We start from the raw sequence: 23,730 nt of genomic DNA, 5'->3' as shown, positions 1-23,730 counted from the left end.
GAAGGTAAGAAAATTGTGGCCTTCATAGAGGGGCCTACTGTGGCTTCTCAAACAGAACAGATGCTTAACAACTATTTATTGATTCAACCAGTGACTGTACTATGCTTCAGGAAAGGCCCTGGAGGTCAATGACCAAGACTAATTCATATGACTGCCCAAAGAAGAGAAGCTTGGATTTCCACTAAACAATAAGACATAACTCATATGATAAGGAATGGTTCAGGAATTAGTATAAGGATTAACTAAAACATGATTTTGCTGAAATGTATTTACCTTTTAATTGGTTGAACACCAATGGAAAATTAGAAAAGGCAAAATATAAATTTCTCAAAGTGTTACCTAATCGATTCTTATACAGCCAATAGTCAAAGCTTTTAAGGAAATGACACCTTTCTGTATAAATGAAAAGACTTCTAATTATTATACGTAACATTTTAAGGGGTTGTCAACTGTATGTCTCTTGCCCTAATTTTAAATATGTCCTAAAAGGAGACTCCACAACTACATGCAAGGTAAAGAATCAGTGGGTAAATAAAGAAAAAAAAAGCTTCCGTTTTCCTGAAGTACCATTGACAATGCCGTGCTAAGAATATGTCTATCAAGAATGGCATAGAAAGAACTAACTGGCTTCTAGATTAAAACACATCAATTATTTCATGACCGAATGTCAAACAGAAAAACTGTCTGAATGCTTTAAAAGTCTATCACATCATACCACATTTGGCCTACATCGAATGGCATATACATCATTTATCATTAAAGGCCTTTTTATATAGGTCAAGGTTGCTGGGGCTTGGTGTTTTGTATCTTACAGTTTAAAGAATGCTCTAAATTCTAGGGTTTTTTTAAAACTTTTTAATCTACGAGGAAGGAAAACGAAAACTTCCTATAAACTCAGATTAATGCCTGCTAATGCACGGAAGAAAGAAAAACTAAAACCTTCCTCCTACTATAAAAACAAAATAGTGTGGCCTCTGTTTCTTTTCTGATAAGAGTCTTAAATACCAAACAGTTAACTGCATAATAACATTTACTGGCAGCCAGGCAGCCTGCTTAGCAGATATATAAAGCAGGTAAAAGGAGAAAAAGTTAATTTCTTGGCTGAATGATTCCATCGGTAGCTATAGGGCAAACCTGAAAGTCTTTTAGTAAAGTAGCAGTTGATTCTTCTATCAATCTGTAGCACACACACTCTTCCAAGGAAAGCATTAAATATGAAAATCATATCCCGTTATCATCTGTTTCCAGCTTTCAGCCCAGTAAGCTTTTCTTAATGAATGCTGCAGCCTAAGGAACAAGCAAGCTGTTGGCTTTTCTGAATAACAGAGTGATGCTACCATTTTTGCTTATTACAATATCGACTGGCTGAGGGGGTTTCACACATAGTCACAAGTGACTACTCTTGCCAGCATGCTCCAAGTTATTACAAGATGTTTTTAGACATTTCATCTAAAAGAGCTTTACTGCTTTTAGTGAAGAAAACATCTATGGTCTTGAACAGAATCATTTATATGGAGATAGGTGGGAGGATTAGAAGCCTGCATTACAGCAGATACATAGCAGAATTTATTTAAGTATTCCTTGCCGATCTTTTTGTCTATTGCTTAGATATGCAATCTTTTCTTTCCACTTTTTCTGTGCAAAGGTTAAAATGTACAAAATTATATATATTCACACAAATAAAAGAATCAAAATGCCGTATTTTGTTTACTTTTCATTTAAAACACTTCTCAAACTAAGAAAAGAGCAGCTACAAGGCATGATTTAGAAAAACAATTTTACCTACTGACATCACTGAGGTTTTCTTTAGAGTCTATCCTTTCTTCCCAAAGTAACTCCCTTTCAGCAAACTTAATTAAATTAGATATTAAAGCAATATTCTGTAAGCAAAAATCTTTAAATAATCACTTAAGGTTTAATCAAAGGGATCTTTCTAATAAGATGATTTTATTTAAAACAATATCTTAAAATATAAACACTCCAGAACTCCTCTGTTAACAGAAAGGTTATTAATTTAGTTTATTACCTTTTCTCTGTCTTCATCTGTCAGTTCCTCTTTTAGTCCCAGGCTATCTTTTGAGAGCAGCATCTTCTTAATTTGAGTCTCATATTCGAGCTGAATATAAACAAAGTTTGATTTTGTGATAAATATTTTTACAACTAGCACCTGTCTGTATGCTGCGGTCTTTACAACATACAGGGAGCATTGAAGTAGAAAGTAAAAGCTGATGTTGCCAAGAAATTCACCTTATCTTAGAAAATGAACAATTTTGCAAATGACACATATCAAAAGTTGAATTTTACAAAATGCTACAATTTTTAAATAAAATAAGATTTGATGGATTTTTACTTTCATCAACTTAGGGAATAAAATCTGTATATATATACACATGTATATGTGTATATATATGTGTGTGTGTATATATATGTATACAGTTTGATACTTTATCACAAAAATACAATTCCTTTATTATGAAAGTAGCACATTAGACAGTGTTTCCTTTTAGAAGTTTTGCCCCAAACAAAAAAAAAATCAATCCTACTGATTTCTTATCTATATGATATCTACAAAATATCATGATTCTGATCGTCACAGCAATTGAGTATACTTGCTAGATCATCAACTTAAAACAAATTCCATTTTCCATGAATAAAAATATACTGCAGACATCACTGTTCAGAATCCAGTTTGCTCCGGCGCCAATAACTACATAAAGATGTCTGCATCATCACCACACTGTAATTGGTGAAAGTGATTCAATCTTAAAATGACTTTTTCTTAAAAGCAAGGCATAAAAAAGCACTTTGATTCAGTACGCTAGTAATTAAAGCCTTAAAAAAGTCATGGATCGTGGTCCATCAAAGATAAGTATCAGAACATTTTCTAAATTAGGCAGGTATGCACTGTAATTAGAAACACACCTATGAGATGATGAAATTAGAAAGCTGTTTCCTTAGTTCTCTGAACATAAAATAGGCCTGAGCTTTGTTTTGACACACAAAAAACAAATGGGCAATAATAACCAAACTGATTTGTTTCCCTCAAAATATTTTGAAAGGTATTATTAATATACGCTGTCTCATTTTTAGTAACAGTTAGGTATGGATGTTTTTTCTCCAGCAGAGTACTATATGATAGATGGCAGTAATTCTCTAAATAGATAGCCAATTAAATGAAAATTTTATCAGGCCAGTATAAATGATAAAATAATAAACTAGAAATAGATAAAGCAATAACAAAGATACAATTTATATCTCTCTGTTCCACATCTATTCCTCTGAACTTAGAGATGTTTACATTTTAGCCCCAAGAGCTTTAAACAGGCATCCTTTACAGATTCCAAGGGATAGTATCTCAAAAAAGAAATGGGAGATGAATTACAATATAAACATACAATTACAGGTTAAATAAAAATTCTTTTTTCCTGTGACTACAAATGTTTTCTTATGCTCTTTGAGATCAATGAGCATTGTACCTGATTTCCTCATTATAGGATCATTTCAGAGCCATACCTTCCAAAGACAGAGCATTTTCTCATAGAAATATGAGAGTTTTATTCAATTCATTTTGCTAAAGGAAAAAGGAAGTGATAACTGCATAAAGTCTTCCTAAAGAACAGAAAGAAGTATCTTTAAGAGCCCAATTTAGATTGCTCTCAATGCAACTGAAAAAGTCACTGAACTGTAGATACTCTTTATCTAAATTAATAATGCAAATAGAAATGGCACAATGAAGTCGGAGAGATATGATGATAAATTAATGATTGATACAGACTGTAAGTCTATATCCCCTGGGACCATGGATTTCCATCAAAAAATGCTTTGTTCTCTTTTTCTTTTTCTTTTTGCATACAACACCTGGTGATTATCCACGTCCTGAACACTGGAGAGCAGGAGTTTTCCACAGCGCTCTCCAGAGCCTACTCATGCCCCAGTAACATCTCCTGGTCTGGAGCCCCTCTAGGGATAAATAATTCCCTTATCTCCCCCGCCCCAACCCAAGAAATCTGTTTTAATAAACCCAAGAGCACTCAGTTAATCCATCAGGTAACTTGTTCTGTCTGTTACTGTATTGCTTCACAGCATTGGCTTGATGCTGCCCACCTAAACTTAGCAGGACCTTCCCATTTACTTCCTCAGTATGCACAAGTAATTTATTTCAGCTGAATTAATGAAATCTGTTAACAATGACTGGGGGTTGATGGAGGTTCTGGCAGAAGTTTCAGGTCTCTGGGATTTCTCTCCATGCTCACAAACGTTTTCCATTATGTTACTTTCTGTATTCTCACTTCAGTCAATTTCCCCTCCATCACTTTACTGTTTGCCTGAAAGTGCCACCACTACCTTTTTTTTGCTACAGATTTCCTTTTTCATTGTTTTTCAGGGTTGCACAGCTAATTCTTAAGTTACAGAATAAGTGAATAATTGAACTGAATCGACATTTAAAATCTGCTGGCCCTGTCTCCTCATATTAGAGTTGAGGAAATGGGTACAGAGTTACATAATGGGTTGATTTGATCCTCAAGTCAGTATGAGAGATGCGACTAAGATTCACAGTCTTTTGTTTTCTCTTCTCCTATTTTTTTCCAATATCTGTGCTTCCTCTTAGATTGTGAACTTTTACCAAAGATATGGGGGAACGTTTATTTGTTCAACTAATGCATATTAACAGGCAAGACACTTTGGTTGATAAAAAATGGTATTTGCTACACACTTTGTCCTCCAGGGGTATGAAGGTTGTGCCCTGCTCACAATGTCTGTCACAATCCTTAGCAGAAATCAAATCAGAGTTTGAAAGACTTGTTCTCAAATATTAGCCCCTTATAGGCATACGTAACCTAATGACCGAATTTTCAAGGAGAAACACATCTATTTTACTTTACTTTTTTTTTTTTTTTTTTTTTTGAGACAAGGTCTTGCTCAGTCACCCAGGCTGGAGTGCAGTGGCATGATCACAGCTCACTGCCCTTCAGCCTCCTGGGCTTAATCAATCCTCCTACCTCAGCCTCGCGAATAGCTGGGACTAGAGCACACGCCACCACATCCAGCTAATTTTTTCTATTTTTTTGTAGAGACGGGTTCTCATCATGTTGTCCAGGCCTGGAGAATCACATCTTTAAATAATGACATTATATATTCAGAATATCTCTGCTATTAAACAGAAATGCTAACTGGGAAGGTATAATAAAGAGTATCATCAATACCACATTAGTTCTCACATAGTAGTTCACAGTCCATAACAGAATGAGACAAAAAATATGGAAGAATTAATTTCAGTCAAGGGGGAAGTCTCGATGCTTACTGAGTGCTTATTATGTGCCATATTCTGGGTCAGATACTGAGAGCATTGAAATAATAAGACAAGAAGCTCACAGTGAAGTGGGAAAACAGACATGTAAACAATTATAATACCATGAAGGAAGTGCTTACTGAGATAATTATGACACAGACCTAAGGCAGGGCAGGGGGAAAAAGGCCTTCTAATTGAAGGAGGTACGAGATAATGTGGTGCTTTCAAGGAAATACAAATTGTTCAGCATGCTTAAAGTACTGTGGGTGCATGTAAGAGTGTGTGTGTGTGTGAGAGAGAGTGTGTTTGTGTACGTGTGCAGGAGATAAAGATGTAGAGAGACAGTGGGAAGATATGGGGGTGGAAGAGTTAGAGGATCTGGAGGAGACAGATTTGGGGGTAAGAAGAGGCAAGGAGACAGGAATAGGAGAGGGGGCAGAGATAAGAGGGAGAAATAGGGATGGCAGGAGAAGGTGGAGGGGGGAAATTAGGGAGAGATGAGGAGAAAAATGTGCACGTCTGTGTATTTGTGTGAGAGAGAGACAGACACAGAGAGAGAGAGACAGAGAGAGAGAGAGTGTGTGTGTGTGTGTGTGTGTTGGGAGGAGTAATAAGGGTGAGGCTGCTCTGTGCAGGCAGAGACCAGCATCTGGGCTTTGTCCTCAAAAGCCTGGGCCAGCATTTCAGGCCAAGGAGAGACCTAACCAGATGAAGACTCTTGTGCCTGCCATGGGGATCCTCCCTGAATGCCCTGACATGTAGGCCCCATCCTGGCCATACTGCCATAAGGGAGGCTAAGGCAGATGCTGGCAATGTTCTACACATGTCCCTGGGACCTTTCTGGGCACTCCTAAGTTCTGGAATCTGGGACTCCGTACCTAAGGCTTCTCAGAACCTGGGAAGGCTGCTCTGGAGAGCGTTTGGTTAATTCCCTACCACCTACAACCTTGCCCATCAGTCCTCAATCAATGCTGCTTAGGAGCTGCTGGACACATATCCCAAATGTGCAAACCCCTTGCCAGAAGTTCTCTGTAGGATTCGGCGCCGGGCTGACTATGGTAGCTGGCTTAATAATACACCCAGTGCCCTCCCTGCCTCCCTTCGCCCGTTTACTACTGATATTCCTTATCTCCCAAATCAACCACTTACCCTCAAATCCCTGTTCTCCAGGTCTGCTTCAGGGAGAACCCAACCTGAGACAAGGATAATGGGCACCTGAGTGAAATTGCTTTAAGTTAGGACCAACTGGGGCCCCTTCTATGAAAGCAGCTAATACAGGGAGCGAGGGGGGGGGAGGGGGTGAATGAGGGAGAGGAGGGTACACTCCTCACAGCATTAATACTAATATTCACATTCTTGGGTTTTTAAAATTTTTTATTATTATTAATTTTTTTGGAGAGCCAGGGTCTTGCTCTGTCACCAGGGCTAGACTGCAGTGTCACTGTCATAGCTTACTATGGCCTCAACCTCCTGGGCTCAAATGATCCTCCCCCCATCTCAGATTCCTGAGCAGCTGAGACTACTGGTGCACACCCCTAGAGCTGGCTAATTTTTAAATTTAATTTTTAAATTTTTTGTACAGATGGGGTCTCACTATGTTGTCCAGGCTAGTCTCGAATTCCTGACCTCAAGTGATCCTCCCACCTCAGCCTCCTAAAGCACTGGGATTACAGGCATGAGCCACCATGCCCAGACCTAATATTTATATTTTTGAACTGTGTTTATTCAGCCCCTTTATCCAACTGACAAGTAGCAGCACAGATATAACACTGTATTTTCAAAACTACATAACACGTCAATATCCTTTAAAAGCCCTGAAAATTATTATAGGCCTCCAAATAAAGTATTATGAGTCATAAAATCAGTTGACAGTGTTTTCAGTATTTAGCTCATTTTAGGAGATTTTAGCATTATATAATGAACTGGGCCCAGCCCACCTCTACAAAGTGGGAGAAAGTCACTTGGTACCAGTTTGGGCAAAACCCCCACTTCTCTCACACTGCTTCACTTGGTTGCACTTTCTGGAATTCTACCAATTTGAAGTTCATTTGTATTAACTGCAGTCTGTTCAAGGTGCAATACCTGTGGCATTTTGGGGTGTATGGACAATGCACCGTGAACATCTTTCTCCCAAGACTTATGTGAGGTCAGTCAAGAAAGGAGGTAAAGATCTGATACCTGGATGGGCAGCATTAAGAGGAGACAAGTGTTTCTGGCATACCTGGGCCACCACTGGGCTCTGGCCCAAAAGGAAGAAGCAGAAAGAAATGGGAAAACACCAGAGACAAACATCCCCTATGTTGAACCTCAGCTCACTGCACAGCCTGCTGAAGAAGATGGGATCACTGGAGGGGTCGCTGACATTGCTGTCTGGGTTCGTAGGCACACAACAAACATTCATTGGCTTTGGACCTAGGGTGACGGCCAAAGTCCAGTTCTCCATGGAACTCACATCCTTCCTGAGTATAGTGCCATGATTTGGTCTTTTACGCTACTAGAAGAATTTTTTTTAAAGGCATTCCTTATCCAAAATTCAAAAAAGGAACACCTACATAATTTTGAACCATGTTTATTAATAAAGCTTTTCATATTCCTATCTAGTTTGTCATGTTAAAATGGTCTCCCATGTTGATAGTCTTAAGCAGCTCATACAAGTTTTTTAATAACATATCCTATTTTATATAATGAATGCTCTCAATATAAAAAAAATTTAAAAAGATGATTCTTCCCTTCAAATTCCTTCCTCTCAAATTTGGTCATAATAAGAAATCAACAATTAAATGAAGCCTCAATATGAAAATAAGCAGAAATGTTCTATTATTTCCTTTATTTTATTGGGAAGACAAAATTCCCTCCTTTGCCCATCACTTTCATTTTCTCCATGAAATCTTTGAAAAGTGGTTTGCAACACTGATAATGACAACTCTTTTTGAACTTTAAACATTTTTCATGAATACTAAAAGAAAAAATTGGGGAGCTAAAACTTGCTATTGCTTGAGCACATTTAACCATATATCTTGGTTTCTAAATACCCCTCTCCATTAAAAAGAACCACAGCTCCTTGGATAGGAGGCTAATTCCATATCTGAGGGAGAAAAAATGTGAGGTAAACCTGGAATGTCTTGTTATGCCCCAGATCAAAGAAGGCTCAGAATTAACGGGGTTATGTCAAAAGGACACAGGAGCCAATCTGGAGAGACTCCAATTGGCCAAATATAAGACAATAAAACAACAAAAAGAATAATTACTGTAATTGATAACATACTAGTAAACAGAAATTCACAAGTCCATCATAACATTAAAAAAAAAAAAAAAAGGATCTATGGCCATACCACCCTGAACACGCTTGCTCTCATTTGATCTTGAAGGCTAAGTAGGGTTGGGCCTGTTTCATACTTGGATGGGAGACTTCCTGGGAATACCAGGTGCTGTTGTACGATTTAAAAAAAAAAAAAAAAAAAAGAAGATGTTGAAAGAAAAGAAAAGGGGGAAAACACTCTTCGTTATAGAGGAAAGCCAGCTAACAGAAGATACAATAAAACAGAAAATCACTTTTCATAACCTCCACTAGAAATAACTGGTTCAGGCAAGGCTCATCTATAGGTCCTAAAACCATTAGGTAAAAGGATACTGAGGAACACAATATTCCCATGATGCCAACCCATCACTCTATAGATTAGTTACTAACATGCAAACAGGAAAAAAAATGTACCTTACAATAGAGACATCTAGAGATCATCATCTTAACCAAGGGGTCAAAGTCAGCCTCACCCAGGGGCCACCTGACATCATGGGCCTCCTGATGGGATGCAGTTGGAAGTATGACCTCAGGTGTAACTATTTAAATTAAAATTAATTAAAATTGACAAAATTAAAAATACAGTCTTCAGTGTCACAAGCCACATTTTAAGTGCTCAATAGCCATATATGAGCAGTAGCTGTATTAGATAGCATCAGCATAGATACAGAACATTGCCATCACTGCAGAAAATTCTACTGGACAGTGCTTGTTTAGACCACATTTCCAGTTCACAGGAAATACAGGGGATGCTGTACAAGTTAAATGATGCCTTAGATTCAGAATGTGGATCATTCTACAAGCAGATGGACTGCCTTTTTCAAAATAGCCAATGACATGGGGGAAAAAAAGGGAGGAATGGTAGGAGACTAAATTAGATTAAAAGAGACAAAAAAGGCACAATAATCAATAACACAAAAAACAATACATGAGCCCTAGTTGGCTCCTGGTCTGGAAAAATAAGTTACTTTTTGGGAGAAGCGGGGAAATCTGAATAGGAGCTGAAAATTAAATGATATTACGTCTGGGTGCAGTGACTCAAACTGCACACCCTGTTTGAGCACTCTGGGAGGCCAAGTTAGGAGAATTTCTTGAGACTGGGAGTTCGAGACCAGCCTGGGCAACATAGTGAGACCTCATCTCTACAAAAAAATAAAAAATTAGCCAGGCATGGTGGTGCATGCCTATAGTCCCAGCTCGAGGCTGAGGAGGGAGGCTCGCTTGAGTCCAGAAGGTTGAGGCTACCATAAGCCATGATCACACCACTGCACTTCAGCCTGGATGACAGGGTAAGGCCCTGTCTCAAAAAGCAAATTGTGGAATCATTTTTAATCTTCTTAGATGTGATAATGGTATGATTATGTAGGAGACTGTCCCTGCATTTAGGAGATCCATGCTCAAGTGCTTAGGAAAGAAGTGTCATGATGCCTGCAGCAGACTTTCAATGGCTCAGAGAAAAAAAAAATACACATACAAAGCAAATATAACAAGGTATTTACAACTATTGCATCTAAGTGGAGAATTATGAGTGTTCATCATAATAATTATGCTAACTCTTCTGTGTATTTGAAAATTTTGCAATAAAAGGCTGAAGAAAAACTGCAGGGCAAAAAAAAAAAAAAAAAGGTAGGGGGGCTCAGTAGCAGGCTAGCAGGCAGAATACTGAATCCAACTCCTCCCGTGACCAGTGTTGAGATGGGTTAAATTGGACAACACCTGACCAGTGCAAACGGTGAGGATAAAGGCCTAGCTCCTGGCCCTCCACACTTGGCATAATTTGTGGAGCAGCAGGCAGCCAAGCAGCAGCAGGCAGCCAAGCACCTGCACTTCAAGGGGAAAAAGGTGCCAGAACCAGAGAGGGCTACAAGGGCAGTCACTCTGGGTCACACAGACCAGGAGCATGAAGGCAAACTCCTCGGGGACAGTTCTACCCTTACTACTCTCCCAATGCACTGTTTGCCAGAGAAGAGGGGCCCAGACCACAGAAAAAGAACCCTTTCAAGACAGAATCAGTTTCTAGAGGGAACCCCAATGCTGCTCAAATTCAGTCATTCAGCCAACAAATACCATGTGTTACACTGTGCCAGGTACTGGCTAGTGATCTTGCCTGTGTTAGAGATATCCCATTGATTCCTCAACTAAAGAAGAATCTTGGAAAATGCAGTTTCAAGTTCTCTGATAAAATTTAGCCACATGGGAATTCACAGAAAAAGCTGATACTTAATCCTAAGTATGAACAACGAAACATTAGTGACTACCACTGATCTGAAACTTAGTACTCATTATTTCTCATTTTAGCAAAAAAAAAGATTAAAAACAAAACATAAACCTGGGGTGTGCATCTGTAATCCCAGCTACTCGGGAGGTACACAGCTACACACGGTGTGCACCTGTAATCCCAGCTACTCAGGAGGCTGAGAAAGGAGGACTGCTTGAGCCCGGGTGTTCAAGTCTAGCCTGGGTAACACAGTGAGGTCTCATCTTGAAAAAAAAAAAAAAAACCATCACAACAACAAACAAAATGAAACATAGTAAAAAATAGGAAGTCACCTTCAGTTTTTGAAGCTTCTCTGTATTTGTGGTGAAGTGTACAACATGAGCTTGGACACGCTCAAATCGCTTTAAATATTCTTGGTTTCGAGTATGAGCCTTCTTTTCAGATTCACATATTTCCTTCAGATAATTGTTTAGTTTTACATATTTCAGCTTAACTCTAGAAAATTAAAAGCAGTTTTAAAACAATGGACTAGACTTGGATGAATCTAAGAAAGAGAACTTTTTTTATCAAAATTGTTAATGAGACAATGTATTCTAAGGTATTTTACCCAAACCACTGAAACCCAAAGGACAAAATGTATATACACATTTTTGGAGACAGAAAGTTAATGCAGTACCACTGAGGTATCATATCGGTTTCCTCTAAGCATAACTCCCCTGAGAAATATATATAAGACCACATTCTAACATTCACACAGTAAAGATTTCTATGGATTTATTTCTCACAATTAAATGTGATTTCAAGAGTAGTGTCTATGTGGACATGTTCGACGAATGGCTCACTAACATTCTTACATATGACAATTTCAAAAATAACTGCTCATATGGAATTAAATCAAACTACAAATCACAACCCATAAAATTAAGAAATTAAAAAGAAATTTAAAAATGTAAAATACCAAAAGCTCTAATTTAGATAATATAAATATACTTGTTAGAAATTGCTACAATATAATTCACCATTAAAATATTTTATAATAATATATGGACTGTAACTACTCCAACTGTGAAAAAAACTTTTAAGACTCTTATCCAAAGCATAATAGCAAAAACATACTCTGCATTCCAATTTTTCTGTACATAAAAAAACATACTGGATAGTTCAAGTTGTGCAGTCGACTTTTCTCATGGCACCAACGCTGTTAATCCTAACTCTTCTTCTCTGTTATACACCATTTCAATTGTTGGCTCAATAAATTATTCAACATTCTTTCATCAAACAAAAATAAATTTTAAAATGACAAAAATATTCACCCTCAAAACAAAGATTTGCAAAGATGCTGGAGATGTCCAAAGTTGTTTAACAACAGATCTTAAACTTCCAATCCTAGGCCAACAATTTTCAAGAAAGTCTTTATCATGTTAATAATTCTGCGCTTTGACCAGGGTTGGCTGTCCTCATTTTTCTTTCTGAATAAAAACTGAAGGCTGGTCTTATTGCTGCCCATGTCTCTGCATTTTTGACGCAAGTAACTGTAACAGAAGTAGAACCTAACATACTGTCGTTCACACTCAGGGACTCAGTAAAGCTGCTGCTGGTGGTGTCTACCTGGAGTGGGTACAATTGTACCATGCCTTCTCCATCCAAATTCTAGTTCCATTCCAGCTACCACATTGACCTTCAAAGCTGACCACATGAGTGAGTAACTCATCTACCCATGCAATCATCCACATATTCAGCACTCTAAAGATCAAAGTCTTTCCGCTAAGGTCAACAAAGAAAACAATGACATAAGTAAATACGTGATGAATGCTATGAGGGAAACTAAAAAGGACTTCTACACACCGGGCAACCTGACCTAGCTGAAAGGGCCAGGAGGCCTTCCCAGTGGAAATAATTTTCAGCTAAGACCTGAAAGATGGGTTGGGCATGGGGGTTCACACCTGTAATCCCAGCATTTTGGGAGGCCGAGGTGGGTGGATCATCTGAGGTCTGGAGTTCGAGACCAGCCTGGCCAGAATGGTGAAACACCACCTCTACTAAAAATACAAAAATTAGCCGGGTGTGGTGGTGTGTGTCCGTAATCCCAGCTATTCAGGAGGCTGAGGCAGGAGAATTGCTTGAACCCATGAGGCAGAGGCTGCAGTGAGCTGAGATCACACCACTGCACTCCAGCCTGGGCGACAGAGCAAGACCGTCTCAGGAAAAAAAAAAAAAAAAAGACCTGAAAGATGAATGAGAGTTAATCAAAATTGATGAAGTCAAAAATGAAAAGATGAGGGGAAAACATTCCAGGTGGGGGAAACAGCATGTCAGAAAGCTCAAAGGCAAAAAATAGGAAAAAGAATGTTGATAAAATTGTAATAAATAATAATTGGCTCTAGGTCAGACACTGCTTTAAGGCTTTGTATGAATCTTATTGAGTTCTCACAGCTATCATTGTTCCCATTTGACAGAAGAAGAAATGGAGGCACCGAATGTTGGAGTAATTGCCCCAAGGTCACCGGCTCAGAGCTGGTGAGGCTCAGATGGAACTGAAGCACCTAACCACAGAGCCTAGAAGTTTATACCACATTACAAAAGATCCCGTCATGCTTAAGAGCCTGACGTTTCAGTCAGTGTCGAATCTTAGGGAGAGGCTGGAGAGAGACGGTGATAATGTAAATTAAAAAGGGTGCAGATAATGGTGTGTCTGGTAGGCTGCTGGATGAGACACCTCTTGTGCCCATCTCACACCTCCTGGCCCAACCTTTTTTCTACCATCCACAGTTGCCACAGTTGCCACAGCCGCCACAGCCTCCTGCATGTGGTATAACCTGAGAGCATCTGCCTCTGCCTTAGCTGCACTTGGCATTTCAGGACTGCCATTCTGAGTTTGCAGCAGGGAAAAACCTAGATGTGTAAAGGAGTTAACTCCACCTGGGGCTGCCCTTACCAGCCGGGGTCAGGAACCGGTAGGAATACAGCCCCCTCTCCTTTCGCAGGAGTAGACACCGTGCAGAGCGGAAGGGTAGTCTACACTGCTCCTCTGAAGGCTCCTCTGAAGGTCTGGAGGGACTGAACCCCAGGTGCTCACTGCAGTGAACAGCTCTTATTTTGGTCTGCCCAGCCCTGCTCTCCAATTTTAGGTGACCACCTTGTCAAATAAATTACCACCTATACACAGACCCTCATCTCAGATTCTGCCTTCTGGCTGGTACTAGGTGGAGGCAGCCTTGTTTGGATTTTCTTCTAAAGGCAATCTAAGCAAGCCTATTTTTAGCAAATCATATCCTCTGTCTTCCAGGAAACAGTAAGAGGCTGGGAGAGAAGCAGCAGCTCAGTGAACTGACAGCTTGGTAAAAGTGCCCATCCTTTTCTCACACTTGCCCCCTCCCACCACCAAAAGGCCAGGAGGCTTCCCAAGAACAGACTGCACGAAACGTCTACACACAATCTTCTGCCCTTTAGCCATGGGCTAGAAAAATGGCAGCTGCCAAGGATCCCCTCTGACTCGCGCCCACTCTTGAGGCCACAGCATCCACAATGCTGGCTATTTCTTCCACACACAAAACAACTGATTTCTTGTCTCTTTCAGAGTTACTAGAGTCATATGGCTGTCTACCTCAACTGGAAGCTTTTGAAGTACACTAAATCTTAAAAACAAAGAATAATTTTGAAGACAAGGGAAAGAACTGACCTAATAGGTAATTTGACTTTAAAGGATTCCTGGCCTGTCTCTCTTCTGGATGAGATCTTTTCATTTCTCACTCATAGTGTGACATGGATAAATTACAAACTTAATGCTATCAAAGCCAGAAGTTCTTCATATGAATAATATAAGAGGTAATGCCATACTTTTGGCTTAAGGATAAAGTTCAGTTTTTATAAAATACAAACTAAAATATTTAAAATCTGCTCTTAATAGTGGAGGAAGAAACCTAAAAAGAATAATACGTACAATATATTATTCACTGCTTATAATTTTAATAGTCATTCTCATATATCCATGAACAAATGAGATACCAGGTAACCCTGCCTACAGTAGTACATTGAAAGATCAACTACAGTATTATGTCTTAATCATCACACAAGCTCAATGTGTTTAAATTGCAATAAAAAAGATAAGGCTATGTCTTATTTTAGGATTTTTAAGCAAAACAGATTCTTAAAACAAATACGAAATAATGAAAATAACACATTTTGATCTCATATCGATTTTAACCAAATTTATTTGGTAGTAATTATATTAAACTGCACTGTTTATTTCAAATTATTACACACTAAAAATAAGAGAATGGTAAGAGTACTCCAACTAGGCTGGGCACGGTGGCTCACTGCTGTAATCTCAGCATTTTGGGAGACAGAAGCGTGGGGATCACTTGAGGTCAGGAGTTCGAGACCAGCCTAGCCAGCATGGTGAAACCCAGTCTCTACTAAAAATAGAAAAATTAGCCAGCATGGTGGCACCCACCTGTAATCCCAGGTATTCCAGCTACTTGTGAGGCTAAGGCAGGAGAATTGCTTGAACCTGGGAGGCAGAGGTTACAATGAGCCGAGATCACACCACTGCACTCCAGCCTGAGCAAAAGAGCAAGACTCCATCTCAAAAAAACAAAACAAAACAAAACAAAAAACCCAGTACTCTAACTACAATACTTATGACATAACATTAGGGTTAAATTTTTGATTAATATATGGAACCTGGCTTGAAAACTGTTCCCACTGTCATCTCTTACCTGCATGTATCAGACTGATTATATTCATAAAGTTTCTTTTCCAGGTCCAATCTCTTCTTTTCACTATAATAAAAAATATTTTATAAGTAATTACATGATAAGTAATAGGGAGTTGGATTTAGACCATGCTCTTCTTCAAAATCATGGCTTTGTCGCAAGGTGTTGATTAGAGGTCAAAAAAACTCCAAATACCAAATCACACCTTTGTGAGAATGCTTCTCTGGTCTAAGAAGCAGAAAATGCCAGATGCATCTAAAACAAAAGGCACAAAAGTATGCAGCAGTCACCAGGGAAATCTAAAAAACAAAACGAACACCAATAGGAGACAAAAGAATAAAATCCACAAAGTAAACGGGGAAATGCAATAGGAAAAGTCTGGGAAGCAGGTGCCTTCATTTAGCAAGTATTTCCTGAGTGCCTATGATGACTCAGGCACTGTTCTATGCCTGGAGACTAATATGAACTAGCCAGCCAAGACTCCTGCCCTCAAAGAGTTGACATTCTAGGGAGAAGGACAGACAATAATAAACAAGATAAGTATATACAACGTAACGTGGCCAGACGTCTCTGAGTCGCTGGCATTTCGGTGATGGGGTCCCACCAGATTTTGTGTACAGATTGAAGACTGGTGGCTTGCTCTGTTTTCAACCAGACAAGCCTGGGCACAGCCAAGTGGATGAGCTAGAAAAAGACCTCTGAAAAGTAAACCTGGCCTCACTTACATCTGATGAAGACCAGGCCTTCTAAGACCATCATTTCAAATTTGGAGGGATTTCTTTTTATAACTCTGTAATGGTACCATTATTTGTCACAGGTTGCTGTTTTCCTGGAGCTACTACCAGTAAAGACTGAACCTGTGCTGTTCAGGTGAGTGCTAGCAGTAAGCTAAGGAGAAAACCTGTCTTACCCCACAACCAGCCTGGGCAAGGATGAGGGGGAACTGGGCAGCAGAGGAAGCAGAGGCAGCTAAAACCAGGGGGCTGGGGGGTAAAACTGATGAAGCCATTCAGTCCCAAGAAGAGTGCCTGGGAGGATTAGCCACAGAGGGTTCCATCCGAGCACCACTATTTGTTTCAATCCCACCTAACCGAAGCTAAATTGCTCATCTAAGTTAACATTAAGTAAAGGCCAAAAAAGAAACCACATAATATTCTATCCAGGCGAAGAATCCTAAACAAAAGGCTGTGAAATAAAGATAAGGACTCCAACAGAGGTGATCTCAGGTTGGCTTCCTGAGGGAAAGGGGCTGGCCCCATGCTCCATTTGTGAGCTCTTAATTATCAGTTTCTACATATCTTCAGAATAATTCTTTTCCTTTAAAAAAAAAGATCATCCCAAAAGTCACTGTTAGCTACATTACAGGTTACATAACTTTCTTTTCTTTGCATAATGTTAAATGGAAACTACTATTTAACCAAAATTCATTTAATGGGAATATGGGGTCCAAAATCCAGACACAGAATCTTCACTTGGGGAACACAACCCATGGGTTGCAGTATACCTATGTTAAAAAGGAAAAAGAAAGATTAAAAGGAAAAAAATTACAAAAACACACATTTTTAACTAATAGCATCACAAATCTTTACCTTCTCACTAGTAAGAATGAACTTAGAATAGAAGTGAAGGAAATATAGCATAATTGCTTCCACATTAGAAATTTTTATTAGTTACCAATCCCCCCCCAGAGTTTCATGATCAATTGGGTACTGGGTTCATGCAGAATGAATGACTGGATAGTGTGAGCAACTTGTCATTAAATTACAAGGACAGGAAGACCTCTAAATACATCTATGACCCCATGCCCTGAGGTAGTGCTTCATTTCTGTTGTATTCCTAAGAAAGCATGACTGCAGTCTGGTAATGAGACACCATCAGATAGACTCAGCTTGAGGGACACCCTCTAGAATGAAAGCTGTACTCTATGAACTTGTCAGGAACATGAAAGACAGGGAAAGACTGAGGAATCATTCCAGATGTAGGGAGACTGAAGAGACACAGCAGCCAAATGCAACCCCGGTTCGCAGGTGAGCCACTGGACCAGGGGAAAAAAAAGGGAGCATCGTTAAGATAGCTGGTGAAATCTGATGCGGTCTGCAGACTGGTTTCACCACTAGGAGGGCTGTATGGTGTGATCATGTACAAGAACACCCTTGGTTTTTGGAAACACACACTGAAGATTTTAGAAGTGATGAGGCATCATATACGCGCTTCTCAAACAGATCAGAAAAGGCTAATGGTTTTAGATAGACAGATTTAAATAGAAACTCAACTGATATCTCAGTGTCAAAAATCTAATAAAATGTTAATAGTTGAGGGATCTGGGTGACAGGAACACTGGAGGTCTTTGTCCTACATTTGCAACTTTTTTGTAAGCTAGAACTTACTTTAAAAAAAAAAAAAAAAAAAATATATATATATATATACACACACACACATATACACACATTTTTTTTTTTGAGACGGAGTCTCGCTCTGTTGCCCAAGCTGGGGTACAGTGGCACAATCTCGGCTCACTGCAACCTCTCCCTCCCGGGTTTAAGGGATTCTGCTTCAGTCTCCCAAGTAGCTAGGATTACAGGCATGCACCACGACACCCAGCTAATTTTTGTATTTTTAGTAGAGACAGGGTTTTGCCATGTTGGCCAGGCTGGTCTCAAACTCCTGACCTCAGGTGATCTGCCCGCCTCTGCCTCTCAAAGTGCTGGGATTACAGGTGTGAGCCACCATGCCCAGCCACTTTAAAATAATTTCTAAAATTCACCTATGACTTCTAGTGAAAAAGGACCACAGTCACTTTGGAAATCCACCACCTCCCAAGCAGCAAGTTCTTCTTAGTAATGAATGTAAAATTTATTTGTAAAACATCTTCAGCAGATGCAGACATCTGCTGCTCACACTTCTCTATCATAACACTTCATACCCTGATAATCAAACTCCTCTTGGCTTTCTCTCCCAGGCAAAACAGTGCTAATCTTGTTAACTCTTCTTCACAGGCCTATTTTCTAGCCCCTCATCCACACTGCAGCACCTCAGAATGCTGAGTCCTCCATGTCTTTTTAAAATTTAATACTAAAAACCAGATATTTGCCTCAATGAAAAGCCTTTCCATGGCTTGCAATTCTTACATATTAAATCTCTTATTTCAGAATCTTTGAAATACCCATCCCTGGGATGCTTACCCATAGTTCATGTTTTCAGTCACCCCTCACTTGGACCTTTCAGTTTTACACAGCTAAGTGGTCCTTATCTTGCTGAGTTTTCTACTTTTAAGCCACTTGTTATTCTGTTTTTGTCTTGATACCACAATTCTATACCATCTTCAGTTTACTCTACTAATATCTCAGTGTCAGTTTCTAGACTATTATGATATCTTACTCTGAATCAATATAGGCACTGAAAAAACCACGGCTGGCTAATGGGCCCTTTTAAAAGGATGTTTTTATATAACCGTAAGAGCCAATTCCACTTATAAGTTTCTACCATGCTTGTGGGTGCTATACACACTGTAACAAGTCACTCCATTAGACTCTTTTAGATTCAATTATTGACTTTCACCACAATGCAGAAAAAACACTGTACACACATAGGAAAACATTCAGATGATAAAATTACATCTACGTGTAACTACAGCTAAGATGACTTGGGCTAGAAATATGTTGGCTATTTGACCAGCTAACATTGCAATGACCACCTCTAAAAGGTCTGAGAAAGAGGGAGTTTTTTTTTGTCTCCCGCTTCCCAGAAGTTTCTGGATTGATAAAGCAGCTGTGACTACCCAGGGTTGCACCCTATGAAATGACTCAGGAATTTTAGGAGACAGTGGTATCTGTGATCAGTGGGATGGTTTGTGTTTGTTTGTTTAAAAAGGTACAACCAAGGCCGGGTGCGGTGGCTCACATCTGTAATCCCAACACTTTGGAAGGCAGAAGCAGGCAGATCACCTGAGATCAGGGGTTCGAGATCAGCCTGGCCAACATGGTGAAACCCCATCTCCACTAAAAATACAAAAATTAGCTGGGGTTGGTGGTGGGCGCCTGTAATCCCAGCTACTAGGGAGGCTGAGGCAGGACAATCGCTTGAACCTGGGAGGCGGGGGTTGCAGTGAGCTGAGATCATGCCATTGCACTCCAGCCTGGGTGACAGAGTGAGACTATGTTTCAAACAAATAAACAAACAAACAAACAAAAAGGTACATCCAAACACTCAAAATGGATACAGACAATAATATTCTTTACACATTGCTTTGCAAAACTACAGCTTTCAGCTTTTTTTTTCTTTTTTTACTTTAAGGCCCATTATTCCAGCAAAGAGAAAAAGAAAAAAATCTGTGGCCTTACTTTGCATGTTAGTCAAGCCCCCTCATTCCTGGTAAAGAACCAAGGTTCAGAGAGGTGGAACAACCTGCTCAAGGCCACACAATTGTTCGTGGACTAGAATCCAGGTTTTGATGTTTCTACTGCAGCCTTTTCTGTATCTAGAATTACTTGCCTCTATAACTGTGTCCAATGTGCATTAATTTGAGTTAGTTATAAATTCTTAAAATGAAAAATGAACACACACAGCAACAGATTTGTACTGACTTAAAAATAAAACAAACCTCGAAATGCAGAACCGTGAACAGGCTATAAAATTTGATTCAAATTCCTTATATATTTTCAACAGCCTCACCTTGTTTAATAATTAAAGGAATAAGTGTTAATCATAAAGTACATAATCATTATACAGTTATTGTGCCATAAGGACTATAAACAGCCAGGTGTCCCTAGCACAGAAAACAAAAATAACTTACAATTAATGTTCAAAAGAATGCCATTTATGAGTGCTGTAAGAATGCCAAGAGTCACAAAAGTTAGGGAATGGGTTGAAACAGGGAAGGCTCTGCAGGAAGACATTTCTTTTTAAAGTTAGAAATTAAGAGGTCACTGATATGGGTGAGTGGTGATATGTCAGAAAGAAAATAGGATGTAGAAAAGGAGTACAAGGTAAAAAAAAAAATGCTAACGACAATTAAGGAAGCCTGTTGTAGATGCTCCATAAATATCTGACAAGAATTAAATCTAGCATAAGATAAATGTAATTCCTTTTCAAAATCACTTACTTCTGCCTTTATTTTCCATGTAATTATTGTTATCATTTTAGCATTGTCTCACACACACAGCTCTCCTGTTCACTAGAATGATTTTGTAACTTTTAACACTCATTAAATGTTTTGTTTATCAAGAGATCCAAAAATCTATTTCCTTTCTTGTCAACTAATGAGATTTACAACTCCAATTAACTTAGCAGCTAAATAAGAGGTCCAGCAATTTATCTTTTACGTGGTTATTCATAGTACATTGCGGTATAATTTTCTCTCTACATGCACTCTTAGATCTAGCTGTTTTCAGTGGTTCCCATCTTTCACATCTTAATCAAAGGCATCATGAACCCTCTGGAAGCTGGACTTCTCTAGCTGGAAATTTCATCCTTTCGCTGGAAATCTAGCTAGCCCTCGCTCCCCCTAAAAGTCTCCTGAGTTTAAACGGGGGCACATGTTTGACACACACACACACAACCGTCTGCGTTCCAGGACCTGTCATCATTGATGCAGTGTAGCTGTCACGGCGGGATGGCAATTTGAAGAGAGAGTGAGGAGGGGGCGTGTAAAAGGGGACAAGAAGAACTCACAAGGCTTGATGGAGAGTGACAGGCAGAAGAACTCCCACTTTCACTTCTGGGCAAATTCTGGGCATCCTCAAACCGGAGACCAGGCTTTAGCTGCTATTGAGGGGGCGGGGGGCGGTTTCTCACCTCTCTCCGCTCGCACCCCCAATACAGGGGGTGGCTCTAGTAAACGTTGTCCTCCAGGCCCCATTGGGAGCCTGGGGGGCGTTGCGCGTGGGCCTGGGCCCGGGGGAACCTCGGGCGGGGGAGCGGGAAGGAAAATGGGGCAGGGCACGCGGAAGACCCTCGGCGCGGGCCGACTCCCTACCCCCGCCCCAGTGCCCTTACCTGTCCCGCAGCCCGTGCTGGAGTTGGCCCAGCCTCTCATAGTAGTCGGGACTCGACAGGGGCACGGCCGATGCGAGGGTCCGGCTCATGCTGCTGCAGCTGCGCCAGCTCAGCACAGCCTCTGGGCGGCCGTTCGGCCGCGGTTGCCGAAGGAGACCGCCCCACCATGCACCGCGGGTAAACACCGCGCCGGGCCGCCTGCAGGAGGCGGGGCAAGACGCCGTGGGGGCGGGGCGCCGCTGAGGGACGGGGCGGAGGTCGGCTTTGTGGGGGGCGGGACGAATACCTGCATGGGGCGGGGAAGAGGCTTGGCAGGGGCGGGGAAGAGGCTTGGCAGGGGCGGGGAAGAGGCTTGGCAGGGGCGGGGAAGAGGCTTGGCAGAGGCGGGGCGTCGTGAGGCAGAGGCCGGGCGTCGTGAGGCAGAGGCGGGGCGTCGTGAGGCCGGGGCGGACCACGTCGGAGGGGCTGGCGCTCGGTGCCCTCTCCTCTACCCTTTGACGCAATGTCTCCTTTCTCCTCACCTTCCAGAATTCGCACAAGCTACGTTAATGTTACAAGGCGCATTCCCTCCCTTTCTTTCGTCTCTCCTCGCTTGCTTCTTTTCCTCGACCTCCTTTCTTGCCAGGATTTGTTGAGTGCCAGGCACTGTACTAAGCTTGTTCTATTATATCAGCACTCAAAAGCGACACAAAACACCACATAAAAAAAGACAAACCCTCAGCTGCTAAACAGCTGTGCTCAGCCCCGACAGTGGACCAACCCCTTACTCGAAAATCCGTGCTGAATCTAAGGATTGTTCCAGGTGCCAGTATCGTTGGCGAGAGGGAAAAGTTGATAACTAGTTGCTTGGGAAGCAGACGTTTGTGCAGACAGCTCTAATGGACAATGATCCTAATGTCCTGTAGGATCCTCTAGCAGGAGCCCGGGAGCCAGACTGCCTGGGTGTACATTCCCTATCCACGTCCCAGCTGCCAGGCCGTGTGCAAGTCACCCCAGGTTTCCTCATATGTAAGGTGGGAGGCTGTTAACACAGGATTAGTTTAGGATTCGATTGTTAATATGTGTTAGTGTTTGTAAGTGGGCCCAGCACATAGAAAGCATCAGGTTTTATTATCATCATCAACGTGGGGAAAAAGCTTCCTGAAGGAAGCCAACATATTCCAAAACCCACTGGGCAGAAAAATTAAGCCTTAGCCCGCTTCTCTGCCTGCCTTCCTTTCCTTTTTTTTTTTTTTTTTTTTGAGACGGAGTCTCACTCTGTTGCCCAGGCTGGAGTGCAGTGGCGTGATCTCGGCTCACTGCAAGCTCTGCCTCCCGGGTTCAAAAGATTATCGTGCCTCAGCCTCCTGAATAACTGGAATTATAGGTGTGCGCTACAGCACCCAGATAATCTTTTTTTTTTTTTGGTATTTTTTATATTTTAAGGAGAGACGGGGTTTCACCATGTTGGCCAAGCTGGTCTCAAACTCCCAGCCTCAGGTGATCCACCCACCTTGGCCTCCCAAAGTGTTAGGATTACTTGCATAAGCCACCTTGCCCGGCCTGTAGAGTTTCTTTAGTCTCTTATTGTTCACTTCTTTTGGTTTCTTTTCTATGCCATTAATTTTACTTACAAGGTGCAAGGTGTGACAAACTAAAATTGTAGGAGAGATGGAACACTCAAAGGCCAACAACACAAAACTATGATTTTACTCAGCCTTCCATTCACATTTGCCAGGTCCAGGGCAAGAGTGTGAATGGAGGCCCTCATACCATCTGCCTAAATATTGAATTATAATTCAAGATAACAAACTGTAGGTAAAATTTGTGTTCTCCTCTCCACTTTGATCAATATGCTTTCTTAAGAACCTGGAAAACCAGGGTGGAATTTAGTTTGCCTGCTTCTCCAGCTCCTCCCAACCCCATTTCCCACCCCAGGCCCAGTCTTGCATTGTGAGGGGTCTCACACACCGGCAGGGATGTGTGTGCCCTGCCTCTTCTCCTCCTCTTCTCCAGCCAGCAAGTCCCAACTCTGCCCACATCCCCACCTCAGCCTCCTCTTGGCCGGGCAGTGAGCATGCCAGTGATGGTCACCCTTGCAGGAAAGACCCAGCCAAGAGGCCTTTTAAAGCCTTAGAAAGCAGCTTGGGCCCCTTTGAGCAGGGAAGGTAAGGGTGTTGGGTACTTAGAATGTGTTCTAGAAGAGCATATGTGTGTATGTGTGTGAGCACCCCAG

General features: G+C 40.9%; 1 protein-coding gene and 1 pseudogene across 7 annotated transcripts in view; one reads left to right on the top strand and one right to left on the bottom strand.

Moving 5' to 3' along the window:
- Nucleotides 1–21,998, bottom strand: part of KIZ (kizuna centrosomal protein) — a 120,247-nt gene extending 98,249 nt beyond the window's left edge. The window contains exons 1-4 of one of the 7 annotated variants that reach the window (XM_002830009.4): nt 21,516–21,998; nt 15,525–15,587; nt 11,139–11,301; nt 2,027–2,116 (exon numbers count right to left, since the gene is read on the bottom strand). In XM_002830009.4, the coding sequence (XP_002830055.3) occupies nt 2,027–2,116; nt 11,139–11,301; nt 15,525–15,587; nt 21,516–21,604 (405 nt within the window). In that variant the 5' untranslated portion in view covers nt 21,605–21,998. Of the gene's footprint in view, nt 1–2,026; nt 2,117–6,439; nt 6,479–11,138; nt 11,302–15,524; nt 15,588–21,191; nt 21,426–21,515 lie in introns of those variants that run through there. The other 6 variants (XM_009233362.3, XM_054541636.1, XM_054541637.1 and 3 more) reach the window with 6 other exon arrangements.
- Nucleotides 8,609–8,727, top strand: LOC112130378 (5S ribosomal RNA; annotated as a pseudogene).
- Nucleotides 21,999–23,730: the final 1,732 nt, after the last annotated feature.

Source organism: Pongo abelii, chromosome 21 (assembly GCF_028885655.2).
Source record: "Pongo abelii isolate AG06213 chromosome 21, NHGRI_mPonAbe1-v2.0_pri, whole genome shotgun sequence".
NCBI classification, from domain to species: domain Eukaryota; kingdom Metazoa; phylum Chordata; class Mammalia; order Primates; family Hominidae; genus Pongo; species Pongo abelii.
This window is presented reverse-complemented; position numbering and strand designations above follow the sequence as displayed.